Here is a 13,327-nt window from a genome sequence, read left to right on the forward strand (position 1 = left end):
ATTTGCTTCCCTTAGGTCCTAATAACCCAATTCCGTCTATGTGCCTCGAGCTCAGGAGCGCCTTCGCTATGCCTCAATAAGTCATTCAGTCAAGCAAGTCAACAATCCTCTCCTCTCGACGTTAAAGCTGCTCGACGTAAAAGCTGCTACCTTCGTCCAGTGCCCTTGGGTTTGGCTTTGCCCTCCGCATCACTATTCACGCCACTCGCCGTTCCACTATCCAGCCCTCCGCCGCCTGCACGTTTCTTCTGGCGTAGTGTCTGTCCCTGTCCCTTAAAGTGAGGCTTCACTTCATCGCTTCCCACAGGCTCGCCATTGTTATCCCGCTTGCGTAGTGGCTTGACTTCATACCCGAAGAACAGCTTTCCAGGTGCCAGACGCAGGGGTTGGGGTCCATTTGTTCTTCTCGGTGGTGGAGATTTCGCGGCATTGGTGGATACACCCCCTACAGGTGTAGATGAGCTGGGTGTCGGAGCTTTCGATCCTCTCTTCGAACTGAGCTTGTGGCCCTCGGAAAGGAAATGCGAGGACACTGCGCGGGCTCCAGCGGCAGCTGTGTTTGAAGACGGGGCTATGCTTCCGTAGTTGATCGACTGTGCCATGGTACCCTGAAAATGCACCGGTCCGCCATGTGGCCTTCCCACGCCGCTCCTAGGTGTGCTTGTTCCACTCGTTCGCTCAGGAGGCACATATCCAACAGGCGTGGCGAAATCGACTTCCAGGTCGGTCTCCATGGTCACGATAGCGTGCGAGTCTGTGTCTGGCTTAATCTCCAGCACGGCAATATCGTATGTCTGGTCGTTGTATTCAAATGTGAATATATCGCCCTTTGTCAGACACGAGAAGTTTCGGAATGCGTTTTCGAGCACGGCCCGTGGGTCGGAGATGTCAAGGAAAGCGGGTGACTGAGGTTGGAGCTTGATGAATTTGCCGGGAGGGAGATCTGTCGACTTGATCTGAAGAAGGTCGCCAGGGTCCAACTCGAGGGTTTTCATCAGCTATTCCACAATATCAGCACACACCCTTACAGCTTGGTGGGACAGCGCGGATACCCATTGTGGTAGATATATCCTCCCTTCCTCTGCAATGAATTCAAGCACGCCAGCATGCGTACTCTTGCCAGCATTCCCGTTTATCAACTCGAACACCATGGGATATGTAATGTGCAGTCTTGTCAGTTTGTCCAGCGCCGATGGTGGCATGAACACCTTTCCACCATAGTTGACATTCTTTCGATCAGGTCCGCTCATCATGACCACGGGGTAGCAGCGGTAGTATTCGTCGAACCGACCCATCGAGCGGCCAAATGGGGGCGGTCCGCGTAGGAAGGCTGGGTAATCCATCGGATCGTGGTAGAAAGACTGAGCATGTCGGTGAGTGCAGATTGACGGTCCACAGTGAATGGCTTACCATTTGGACCGCAGTGGCTTTTGCCAAATGTGAGAAGAAGCACCGAAAGACACAGGCTGGTTCTGAACTCAGGAAATGAACAAGGCGACCAAGGATGTTGTCGCGAAGCGGGGTGAGGATGCGTGGATTGTAGTCTTAGGATCGACGTCCGATAGAAAGAGAAGGGGTTCAAAAGCTCAGCAATCGCTGAATCTACTACAAGGATGTCTAGTGAAAGTGACTTTGTGGAAGAAGGAGAAGTGCCTTTCCCTTTGGTGAAATGCAGTCCAGGCACCATCTGCGGCGAGTTGAGGTGGTGACGCAGCTGCGCTTCTCTGGTGCCGCGGTTGGCGGAGCGGACATCATTCCACCAGCTTAATTCCGCCGCACACCAGACATCCATCTTAGTACCTGGTACCTCAGATCGAGTCAATGGCTGTAATTAATCCTCTATCACCCAGGTAGCTACGTGCAGCAATGGCCTATAACACGCCTGGCTCCAAACGGGCAGCCGAAGACTATGTCCGCACCACCTCGCACTCCAACGACGGTTTCTACGGCCAGCCTACCAAAAAGCCGCGCTTCGACGTGCGCAACCCCTCGGCCCTCGCCCCCGATGCACTAGAGGACGATGCGATTTTGGAAGCAGATGTCATCGGCGCACGTGGTCAGCAGGTGAAGCGCGGCGCAGTAAACATCGACGGCTACGACTCGGACTCAGACAATGACAATTTTGATGCTCGCGCCGATAGAAAAGCTAAAGCGAACGCAAAGGCGGAGAAGGACAAGTCCAAGGAGGAAGATGAAAATGATATGTTTGCCGATTTGGAGGAGGACTTCAAAGATGGGGACGATTCAGAAGGCGACATCGGGCGAAGAGGCGGCAAGAAAAAAGCGGTTCGGTTCATTGACGAGGACGAGATAGAAGGCCAAATTCAAAGTTCAAAAAGTGGTGGTCACGTCTCTGCTGATTTCTCACTCAATGGGCGGGGCAAGGGCAAAGCCAAAGACGAGGACGATGAAGTTGAGAGCAGCAGTGAGAGCGAAGTGGACGATAAAACTCGAGCAAGCACCGGCGAGCTCGATCCCGAACTTGGAGCTGGGAGCAAGAAGTCACATGCGCCCAAGTTGGATGCTTTCAATATGCGTGCAGAGCAGGAGGAGGGCCGCTTCGACGATCAGGGAAACTATGTTCGCAAAGCTGCTGATCCCGATGCCATTCACGATATTTGGCTCGAAGGCATGTCGAAGAAGGAGATGAAGCGAGCAAGGGAGGCTGCCGACAAACGAGAAGAAGAGCGGAGAAAACGTGACTTGGAGGAGGATGCGAAGTCAACAGGCGACGTTTTGGCCGAGCTCATTCCGCTGCTGGAACGTGGCGAAACGGTCCTCGAAGCCCTCGCTCGCCTCGGAAAGGGCAAAGACAAGAAACCAAAATGGCAACCAAAGAACAAGCACAAGAAACAGAATAGCGAGTCAGACGGGCATCCTGCAGAGGACCAGGCTGCAGAGCAGGCTCGAAAGGCAAAGGTCGAAAAGATCAGTGGTGCAGCGGCCATCTTATTAGGCAGGGGCCAAGCAGAAGTTTACGACACAGAAAGAGAATTGCTCGTTCGACAATATCGACGAGAAACTGGTAATGAGTGGAGCGATCCCCCGCAGCCCAACGATACAGATACTCAAGCTGATGCTGAAGACTCCACGCCGCACCTGTGGGAGTATAGGTGGACCGATGCCAGGGATGGTGGGGCAATAAATGGGCCCTTCGATGGCCATACCATGAAACAATGGAGTGATGCTGGCTACTTCGGCGAAGGAGTCGAATTCCGTAGGCAAGACGGTGATGGCGACTGGACCAGAGTGGCCGACTTTGCATGATGAGGATGATGTTGATGTTGTGCGATATTCCCAATAATTGACTTCCTAAGCATGGAATATTCCCTTGTCCGTTGGGCCTTCTTCGCCTTCGACAGCAGCCGCTTGCGTGTGTTGGAATGTCATGACTCGCCAGTTGAGCTCTCGACGCCAGAACAACCCGTATGCGAGTCGATTGCCACCAGGCTCAGAGCAGAGGCCACCACTGCCCGGCATCTTGCGAGCGAAAACACAGACTCTGAATCTGGAATGGATCATAGCCATCGCGCAGCACACGCACGGTTCATGTGTCAGATAAATGTCGAGTCCACTGCAGAGATATCCTTCAGACCGGGGATTCGGTCGTTTCTCTGGCACGGCATCATTCACGTTGGTTTCGAGGACAACATTGCCGAGCCCAGAGGTAATGTCACGAAGTATTTCTTGATCTTCTCCATACTGACTCTCGACCGGTGTGAGAGCTTGGCCGGATGGGGTTTCCGAGCATGTGTCCTTGAACTTTAGGTGTCCTCCCGCTCTGATGCGTCGACGAAGTTCCTTGTTGGCAACCATGGCGACAGCTCGCATGACGGCGTGATATTCGGGTCTCCCTTCTCCGTTGTTTGCCATCAGCGACTGATGGGTTCCTGGATCGTCAGACCACCAACGAGCATCGCCAGCCACCGCGACGACTGTTGAAGTTTCTGGTTCTACCACAACAGCACCGACTCCTCTTCCGTGACCATGTTCCCTGGATGCACGGGCAGCCTGTCTTGCGAGCTCCATGTATGTATCTGTGGCCGGGACTTCTAGGAGAGTCCGCATCCGTCGAAGTTGGTGGAGAGGCGGAGCATCTTGAAGGACCTGTGCAGCCGGGTTGTAGATCGATGGCCAGTACCGTTCTGTCCAGAGCGCAGCCTGCTCTGAACTGAGAGGTGCGTGTCGTGGGACAACGGCATCAAAACAACGAGGGAGACCTTCAACGTCGATATGCGGCACTAGCGTGGCCTTGATATCCTCCCATGACACGACCGTATTTGGCACCAACAAGAAGACGGTTTGAAGACCTCGTGCGTCATAATCACGCCGCCACGTCAAGTCCAAAGGTAGGTGAGTGAGAGAGCATACACGGCGGAAGTGACTGAATGAAGGGTGTTTGCCACCGTTGGGGATGACGGGCTTGACGATGCTGGTCACTGTGGTCAGCTCCAGGGTTACTCATGAGAGTCTCTTGAGTCAGCTACCTTAGTGCTTTGCTCGTCAACTTGGCCGGGATCTCGATGACAAAGGCTTGGACTGGAATGCCACAGTTAGTTCAGAGAGATCTGGCGGAGAAGAGTAGAAAAGGGTGCTGTGCCATACCGAACACTTCTTCAGAGCGGTTTTCGTGAACCGTCTTCAACGGCTCGAGGAATGAGATTTTTTCCACCATGTCTGGAGGTTGCCGAGGTTTGGATGCATCGTAGAGTAGAGAAGAAGGACTACAAAAGGTGGTGACGGAGAAGAGATTTTGAAGAGGGTTGGTGGGAGGCAGCTGCCTCTTTGCAGTGGATAATTTTTATGCCAGGCAGTTGCGCAGTCGCTCTGTCGCACCTGCAATAGAACCAAGGTGATCGCACTCAGAAGAGTGTGAGAGAGAGAGTTGAATGGAAGCAACGACAAGGCGTTGTTCAGGTGCAGACGAAGAAGAGTCAAACGCTCCACTTGTAGAGGCGATCAAGGCAATCGAGTGGCAAACGCTCACCACTATCACCCGTGTGGGGGGAAGAAGAGAAGAAATCTATATACAGGAGAAGGAAAGGACAAAGGTAAGTGAATCAGATGTAACTACTGCTGCTTGTCCAAAGCCATGGTTTGATTGTCCTTTTTTCCCCTCCTTCGAGTCATTCAATTATTTTGATGCAAGTGAAAGGAAAGTGAATTTCGAGGCTTGGCGGATAAATGTTGTTCCGCAGAGAGTCTTGAAACTCTTCTTCGTATGGCAGACAAGATAATCATCCATTCAACATTCTGTACCTCGTACATGTCCCGATATAACTCCGCCTCGGTCCCATAATCACTGGCAATTCCCTGTCATGATCACGGGTAACATAGGTACATAGAAGAGAAGGCTGTGCGATTCCACCATCGCAAAATCTCATGTGTCCAGGGGTCGTCACTGTTCACGATACCCTCGTTGTTTGTGACGGTCTCTCAACCTCTAGTGAGAGACCTGATCTCCACCTTTCCCCATAGAGTAATAAGACTTCGGGACCGGTCCTGCTCTAGCATCCATGGTATGTCACGAGGGGCCGGATCCGTGTCTGCTTAGTCGAGACTGAGAACTCGAGCCAACATGGCGTCGACCGCACAACACACATCGTTCGCACTGCATAGCAGTGTGCCCGTCTCTGTATGGCTTCTCCTGCGTGGGTATTCCAACGAGGAATCCGAAGCGTTGAGATTCGCATCCACGTTGTCTCGTGAATCCACGCTGTAGACGTCGACAATGTGTTCAGAAGAACAGCTTTACCAAAGCTCGTTAGAAGCGTGGTTCCCAGGGAATCGTCCATCTGATTTGAGCCGATGAGGCAGGCGATCAGACGACAGCGTATCCAGAGCCCCAGACACAGCGGGCCTCCAATTTTCCATCTCGTCCTTTAGATTGAGTCTGGCTCGGGCAGCCGTGTGGCTAGGTCTGGCTGCATAAGCCGCCTCTTTTCGTCATTTCCCAGATATGGTCATCATCACCATCTTCTGCATCATAGCGTGACCCCGATGTGTAGTATTCTTGATCAAGTCTCCAGCTTCAGCGTCAAAACAAGTAGACTCACGTAGGCCGCCACGCTCAGGGCGGTCAGGGCAATGACGACATTCCCACTCGTCCGGAACCTCTTCCTGCCCAGGCCGTCGTCTCCGACCTCGTTGAAGAACTGTCGATTCCCTTGCTGTCTGCGATAGGCACTAACCAAGAGCAAACCGACGGCGTAGGCGGCGAAGAGCGCGCCAATCGAGTAGAACTCCGAGGTGAAGATCTTGAGGACCACGAGGGCGAAGGAAAACTGCGAGAGGGACGTGCGGATGTACGCGCCCTCAAAGGTGCGCTGGGCCGCACGGATCTCGACGAGCTCGTCGTTAGTGAGGTCGACGGAGCGAGCGCGGTGCATGCGCAGCCGGAACCGGTCTTCGGGGTGACGCGAGGAGAACATGCCGGGAGGGCAAGGGGGCCCAAAAGGCGGGAGGGAGGAATGTGTCTGTCTGTACTCGGTACACTACGTTACCGACAGCATAGCAGAGAGACGGGCCCTTGAAGGGACCTTTTTTGTGAGACGCAAACTTGGTCGTAGCGTGGTAGCTTCGTTGTGATAATATGTGTACATGTATCACGTCATTGCTTCGGGAGATTCCCCAAAATCTTTCCTACTAACTACATATTACATGCATTAAAACTGACCCGTCTTGCCTGTTTTCTTTTCGAGCCGCTGTGAATTTAGGGGCAAAGAACTGAGTTTTCGCATTTTTAATCTGAGTGTTTGTTCGAACAGTTCATCTTGTAATCTTGGTCGATATACTTCTTAATAATGATGACATCCCCGTTCCTCTCAGTGGGAAGATTAGCAAATGCGTTTGGTCCAAACCAGAATCGGAAAGCACACGGGTGTGACATAATAATATTTACTGAGTCTATACTCGGTACTTCGGACGTTGCAGGTCGATCCCGGGCGCCGTTCTCTCACCACACCATTCGATTAGTATGTTCTTGGGACTCGATCCAGGACACCTCTCGTATAATTCTTCTTATATGTTCTCTTCCTAGATGTTCTCTTAGATGTTTTCGGGGCGCGATCCGGTGCACCTCTCGTGTAGTTCTTACTCGATGTTCTCGGGACGATAGCCTAGTTTCGCCCAAGGTAAAAAGAACTTGTTAGCACCTTCAGATCCTATCAGAGAGGACCCGGGCATTAGGGGACTCGAAACACCGTGTAGCATGAGGCAACATGTCATGGAAGGTACAATCCCAGCCAGACGTCGACTCCAGGGTCGATGGGCGACACATTTACTTCTGGACTTACCAGCCTTCGTGAATCTCTCCCTAACTTTGCGTTCAATCTCCTCTTCCTCGACCTTCCTTTTCTGCCTCTCACTCTCACTATCGTCGCCAATTCCACCATCCTCCATGAAGACTTCGGGTCGGCTCATATTGTCAACATGGCTCCCGATTTCTCCGATCAATGGACCCGACTTCGACTCTCGCGGAAATTTCAAGTGCCTGAGGTCCTTGTCGCCATCGTCACCACCGGCGTCTACCTCGAAGTCCTCCGCAACCAAGAATCGTCGGCGCGTACAGACGAAAAGGATCCGTCGACTGTCGGTACACTCGTGCACGAGGGATATTGAATGTCAAAGCGTCCAAAGCGTCCTCGAATCTCCCACAGGAGAAGATGATGTCGCCGAGTCCATGTCACAAACCATGCCATTGAGCCAGGGCATTAGTACTGCGGCTAGCCCAGTGCACCGACTTTTCACTCACTGCAAGCGCAGAACTTCTCCGTCGTGTGAACGTTGGATGGTTGCTGACCAGTTCTAAAGTCTCTCGATTTGTTGCGCCCGTCATGGTTGTCCTGGACGGACCGTGTAACGGCTATCGAGATATCATCATGCCCCTTGCTTGGCCCGACAAAGCCCTCCATCGCGCCGTCGCCGTCATGGCCGCTGATCATCTAACCGCCGCAGTGCCAGAGCTGGGGACAGCAGCTCTGTCTGGCCAGACTGCGATCATCTCGAAGCTACGCAGTGATTCGTTCAGTCTTGAGTCTTCCGAGCTGTTTGATATCACCAACTGGGCCACTGTGCTTCTGCTCTTGGTTGGAGATACGATCACTGGTGGTAGCGATTTTATCTATCTCCTTGGCATGCTTGCTTTTTTGGTAGATGGCCTTGCGGACTAGCGAGAGACATCTGAGGAAGCCCGGCGCTTCGTCAAAGAGCAGACGCGAATGTATTTGATCATACATGTAAGTGAGAACAATGGTTCAGTATCATCCTCTTAACGAGCCTCAGGTTTCAATTCTTTGGGCACCCACTTTTGGGCGAGCTCCAGGGTCTGCGAGCCTTGGGCGAGTCACCCGACAAGTACCTGGACTTTATGCCGCACTTATCGCCACAGAATTCCAAGAGGAGAACGAGGATCAGCGCCATGACCGAGGCGATCAAGCTCGCCTGTGAGATTTACAAACAGCGCACAGAGTCCCACCTGTCACAGCAGCGGTCAGCAGCCCTGCTATCCGACCTTCGAGCGAAGGTGGTGGACATCAGGCACGATGCAGACGGAGCCCAGGCGCTGGTCTGGACATACTTCGTCGTCGCTGCCGAGAGCACTCTACGTGAAGACCGAGATTTCTTCGCAGACTGCCTGCGCACACTGTACACGCGGACCAAGTTCCGAAGCGTCCCAACTGCGGTTGCCCAGCTCGAGAGAATCTGGCCGGCCGCACGGATCCAGCGGTAGACAGAGCTGATTCCGACACTCTGCCCCGTATTGGTTATGTAGATGGCAACCCTCCAGGCTTGAGGGCACGTGCTCCGGACATGCCAGCAGCGTGCACCGATCAGTGCTCTTTATAAAGAAGTCCTGGCACCCAGAGATCGTGTATTCACTTCCAAGAGGGCGCATGAACATCTAAATGTTCACCGCAGGTCATTGATCTTCCTAGGAAATACTGCAGTAATTTATATGACATTCCCTGTCTATGCTGATAATCCATGTTACTTCGTTGCAAAAAGAGAGAGGACTACACAACGTCTTTTACTTCAGCAGGCGATCTCACTCTTGAGATTGCCGATTTTTCAGAGCTTCCATGCACGATCACCAGGTTGTTGTCCCTTTTCCTTGTTCTGTTAGGTCCACCCTAACATCAACAGCCGCCCGAGTGCGTTCCTCAATCGCCCCATCAATGAAGCTCCACCAACCGACAGCCCAGTCTGGAAAGCCTGAACTGGAACGGGGAAGAGGGAGAAAGACGAGGGAGTCCAAAACAGAGCATGGGTCCTAAATAACATAGACCACAGCACGTCGAAAGGTGTCACCCCTTTATTCCCTCATCGTTCTCACTTTATTGCCCTTTTGAGCTATGTCGGCTCGCGGAGAGGATTCACATATTTCGGATCTTTTCCCATCATCATCTGGATGACGGTGTTACGGCAGGCCGGTTGTGCTCTGGCCCGAGTGCTCAACACTCATCCCATCATTCCTCGGGCAGTGGGTGATGGCAGCCGGTTTTCAACGTCGGCCACCATCCAACGACACCAACGATAACACCGACATCCAATGCCATCCACCCAAGAAGCACGCCGTGTTCGCGTTTTGGGCCGCATACTGTCAAAAATTCTAGCGGCATACGAAATGATCACGTATTATTAGCTATGATCAAGAATCTCGGAAGGCAGGCAGGTGCACCGCATTCGATGAAGCAGGACTTGACATCAAAATCCTCTTCTGGGCAAAAAAAAAAAATTTGGAAAAAATTACACTGTACTCCGTATGGTGGTAGAACACTAGATAACAGAACGCGGAACTTGAAGCCGTCTTGAACAATTCCCAGAGTTAGCATACCAAAGTCACTGATACTTTTCCTGCAGACAGCATTAGCCCCGCTGAGGTTCGAGGTTATGTTCTAGAAGTCCTGAAAAGGTATTGTGTGTGGCACCATCGTGGATCACATCACCGTGGGCAAAAGGAAGAATAAAGAGAATGAACACGACTTGAACGAGCGTAAGGAGTACCATGAGGATGGGACGACTCAGGAGGAGGAGGAGAAGAAGAAGAAGAAGAAGAAGAAGAAGAAGAAGAAGAAGAAGAAGAAGAAGAAGAAGAAGAAGAAGAAGAAGAAGAAGAAGAAGAAGAAGAAGAAGAAGAAGACGACGACGACGACGATAATGACCAAGACTCAAATCTGAGTCGCAACCTGATACAAGTATCCGGACACGAAGACGAAGGCAACAGCGGCTCTTCTTCTCCTTCTTCGGAAGAAGATGGGATGATAACACCCGGCCGGGTCAAATTTGGGCCACAATATACTTGAATCCGGAATCCTGGGCCGGAACAATGGATGCCTTTCTTGTGGCACTTGTAGCAGCGTGGCTCTGATAAGGCTCATTCATACACAACCTGGTTGGTCCAACAAGATGGCGACCGACTTGCCGAAAATCTCCCAAGCTTACCCTTTTCGTGTTAAGGATATTCCCCACACTGCCTCTCTGATCGGTCATGCCGCTACCCCCCTGGCTCCACCTGCAGTACGCGTCCAATGATCTTAAACCCTGACCTCAACAAATGGCGGAGCTTTCCTTTCCGGTCGTGATGGTAGTTGGTAGAGACAGACCCAAAGGGCCGGTTTCTCTGACACCCGAGTAATGGACACAAGCGATTAGGCGATCTAATCGAGCCCCGCTCAACTACCAGCATTCGCGCCATAGACCTTCGCGCATCTTTTGAAACCCAATGACTCAACATCTCATCCGGACTTGGAAGTTTTCCTAGTTTGCGAAGTGCCTCTCTATGATCCTGCGCGGAATTTACGAATGGCTGCAGGTTTTGCACCAAGGTGAACGAGATGTGCCTCGTCAGACTAAGGGTCGTTATATTTTTTGCAGCCACAGACCTGCACACCAGGAGAGATAACGTCCCATATTCAGAGTGACGCACCACAGTAGTGTCAGCCATGGACACGTCAAGCTTGCAGAAGCTGGCTCTCGGGCAGTTTCCTACGGAGCGTATCTGAACCCTTCCACATTCTCCAAGCAAGGCCTCTTGCCTTCATCGGCTAGGCGGTTTTCTCGTTTGAGATGCATGCTGAGGGCAAATGTCACGCAAGCATAGCTGAGGAGAAGGGCAATGGTAGTCCACATTCCTGGAAGATACCGCTGCAACCAAAATGTTTCACAATGTCAGAAATATCAGGTTCGGGGAAGACTTCGGAGGAAAGCCAGAGGGTTAGGGCATCAACATACCGGCTTATCCTGACTTCTGAAGACCGTACTCCCACAAACACCGCCAGCGGCTCCTGCGGTAACAATAATCGCAGAGACCACACCCTTCTTTCTGACTTCGGCTGTATTGCTGGAGCTGTAAGCTAAAGTCCCCGGGACAATACACTGGACGCCGAAGATAGCAAGACTCATTCCGAAATATTGTACGCCAACGATGTGGGTGTAAAGGACAAGCACCATGCCCACCACGGCTGTAAGAGCTTGCGAACACAAGAAGGGCCACCGAATGCGCCACTTGTCGCTGAGTCGGGCTAGCATGATGCTAGCTATGATCGTAAAGACATAAGGGGGAGCTCCGAGTACTTGAGCTAGGACGTAACTGAAGCCCATACCCTCGTTCAGAATAATGGGTTTGAAGTAGGCAAGAGAGTAGACGCAGCTTGCTGCAACGAAATATTGAAAGGAACTGGAAAGACGTCAGTTATCAAACTAGAGTTCCAAGCGAAGAGGGAGCTGCCAAACACGTACTAGACAAGTAGTTTCCAGTCCCGAGCTATCCTCAATGCCTCGATAAAGCTAGGGTGGATGAATTCTGTCGAGGCCCTATCCTGTTGTAGTCGAGCCTGAGCAATATATTTCTGACGTGGTGTGAGCCAAGTAGCTCTCTCAGGGACTTTTCAGATGGATTGTGGTTAGCATTCTGCTCGCCTTTGGAGAGACTAATCCTTACAGTCAATAAGGAGCCAAGGAGCAGCCACGCCGCAGACAATTGTGATGATACCCTCGACAATAAATATCCACCTCCACCCGCGGGCGTAATCCCCGTCTCCTACCCGAACCAAGGAGAGGGCATAGGCAAGGACAGGGCCGAAGGCGCTGGCTATCAGAGATGCCATGTAGAACATCGAGGTACGGCCAGCGGTTTCGAACTGGCAATACCAGGAGCCAATAATGAAGATTGCTCCAGGGAGTACTATAGTAAATCAGAGGATTTATTAGCCGTATTCAAGTTGTGAGGAGGAGAGACATACACCCAGACTCAAAAACCCCAAGCAAAGTCCGACATAATGTAAGCGTTTCCCACCGGTGAACAAAACCCATACCGAACACGCACGCCCCCCACGACAGGATGAGAAAACTCATCCAAACCTGGGCTCCGAGCTTTCGAATGATAAGATTACTGGGGAGTTCGAAGACGGCATAACCTGATACCGTTAGCAACTCTATTCACCAGATCCCTTGAGAAGGGGCACCACCAATGAAAAACACCAGTAATGAAATTGAATATCTTGTGCCGACCGTGAGTTCAAGATCATGGGCCATGCCGGCAATGTATGCATTCGAGATGTTCGTTCTGTCGAGTAAAGACAGGCCAAACACGACGCACAACATAGGGAAGACGCGCCAGTCGAGCTTTTGACTGGTAAACGATTAGCATAGCTCGTGCCTATGGTGTTGTTGTCGCCTACACTAGTGCCCTCTCCTCTTCCGGAGTCCAGTCTGGAGTAGAGGGAGGCAAAGCACTCTCCTCATCTGGTATGGTAGATTCTGCCATCGGCTCCTTTTCGAGATGTTCGACAGACCGGGACTTGGTTGACACGAGAGACATGGCAGCTGCGGGAGGTATGTGGATTCGTGTGGATTGACAAAGGGTGTTCAAAGTTTCGTCGTAAGAGAAAGCACAACGGTTGAAACAGGTTCTTCCAAGTCTGTGAGCAAAGTGCGCTCGACCCTTTTATGCCTACGTTCACAGGAGAGCAGTCTTCTCCACCTTCAAACGCAGCTGAGCCTTCGAGTTGACGGGCACCCCGAATCCGTGTCATCTCTCTTGAACAACGCCAGCAAATCTCTCGTGACCCCAGAATCCCCAGAATTTCTCCACCCCGAGGAAGCACTCCATTGGGTCTGATATACTTGACCGGCTGCCAACTTCGTGTTTCGAGAGCATTCATTCCGCTTCTGGACCTCGGTGAGTGAGGAGTTGACTCAGACAAGGATTCTCGAGATATCTCTGATGTCCTTGGCGACGGTCGGCTTGTGGAAGCGGCACATGTTTGTACCTAGTCACGGTCCGACCACTGCGTACCTGTGCCCGAGTGTGACTGGGGGTGGAGAT

General features: G+C 52.0%; 6 protein-coding genes across 6 annotated transcripts; 2 read left to right on the forward strand and 4 right to left on the reverse strand.

The window, feature by feature from the left end:
- Window positions 1-146: 146 nt before the first annotated feature.
- On the reverse strand, window positions 147-1,413 carry AYO20_04121 (hypothetical protein; the record flags this gene model as incomplete). Its single annotated transcript, XM_022642420.1, has 3 exons — window positions 147-998; window positions 1,053-1,361; window positions 1,411-1,413. 3 exons carry the CDS (start codon window positions 1,411-1,413, stop codon window positions 147-149), a joined length of 1,164 nt encoding a protein of 387 aa, XP_022501517.1.
- A 453-nt stretch (window positions 1,414-1,866) lies between these two features.
- Window positions 1,867-3,267, forward strand: AYO20_04122 (hypothetical protein; the record flags this gene model as incomplete). The annotated part of the gene is made up of 1 exon (XM_022642421.1): window positions 1,867-3,267. The coding sequence occupies one exon, from the start codon at window positions 1,867-1,869 to the stop codon at window positions 3,265-3,267; it is 1,401 nt and encodes a 466-aa protein (XP_022501518.1).
- A 45-nt stretch (window positions 3,268-3,312) lies between these two features.
- Window positions 3,313-4,675, reverse strand: AYO20_04123 (hypothetical protein; the record flags this gene model as incomplete). The annotated part of the gene is made up of 3 exons (XM_022642422.1): window positions 3,313-4,432; window positions 4,488-4,539; window positions 4,606-4,675. The coding sequence occupies 3 exons, from the start codon at window positions 4,673-4,675 to the stop codon at window positions 3,313-3,315; spliced, it is 1,242 nt and encodes a 413-aa protein (XP_022501519.1).
- A 1,342-nt stretch (window positions 4,676-6,017) lies between these two features.
- On the reverse strand, window positions 6,018-6,431 carry AYO20_04124 (hypothetical protein; the record flags this gene model as incomplete). The annotated part of the gene is made up of 1 exon (XM_022642423.1): window positions 6,018-6,431. The coding sequence occupies one exon, from the start codon at window positions 6,429-6,431 to the stop codon at window positions 6,018-6,020; it is 414 nt and encodes a 137-aa protein (XP_022501520.1).
- Window positions 6,432-7,431: 1,000 nt separating this feature from the next.
- AYO20_04125 (hypothetical protein) lies at window positions 7,432-10,179 on the forward strand (the record flags this gene model as incomplete). The annotated part of the gene is made up of 6 exons (XM_022642424.1): window positions 7,432-7,594; window positions 7,659-7,715; window positions 7,813-8,087; window positions 8,172-8,237; window positions 8,324-8,727; window positions 9,960-10,179. 6 exons carry the CDS (start codon window positions 7,432-7,434, stop codon window positions 10,177-10,179), a joined length of 1,185 nt encoding a protein of 394 aa, XP_022501521.1.
- Window positions 10,180-10,986: 807 nt separating this feature from the next.
- Window positions 10,987-12,820, reverse strand: AYO20_04126 (hypothetical protein; the record flags this gene model as incomplete). Its single annotated transcript, XM_022642425.1, has 7 exons — window positions 10,987-11,145; window positions 11,233-11,677; window positions 11,740-11,884; window positions 11,942-12,184; window positions 12,243-12,391; window positions 12,443-12,631; window positions 12,681-12,820. The coding sequence occupies 7 exons, from the start codon at window positions 12,818-12,820 to the stop codon at window positions 10,987-10,989; spliced, it is 1,470 nt and encodes a 489-aa protein (XP_022501522.1).
- Window positions 12,821-13,327: the final 507 nt, after the last annotated feature.

The sequence above is a fragment of the Fonsecaea nubica genome (assembly GCF_001646965.1).
Source record: "Fonsecaea nubica strain CBS 269.64 chromosome Unknown Scaff21, whole genome shotgun sequence".
In the NCBI taxonomy this organism is placed as follows: Eukaryota; Fungi; Ascomycota; class Eurotiomycetes; order Chaetothyriales; family Herpotrichiellaceae; genus Fonsecaea; species Fonsecaea nubica.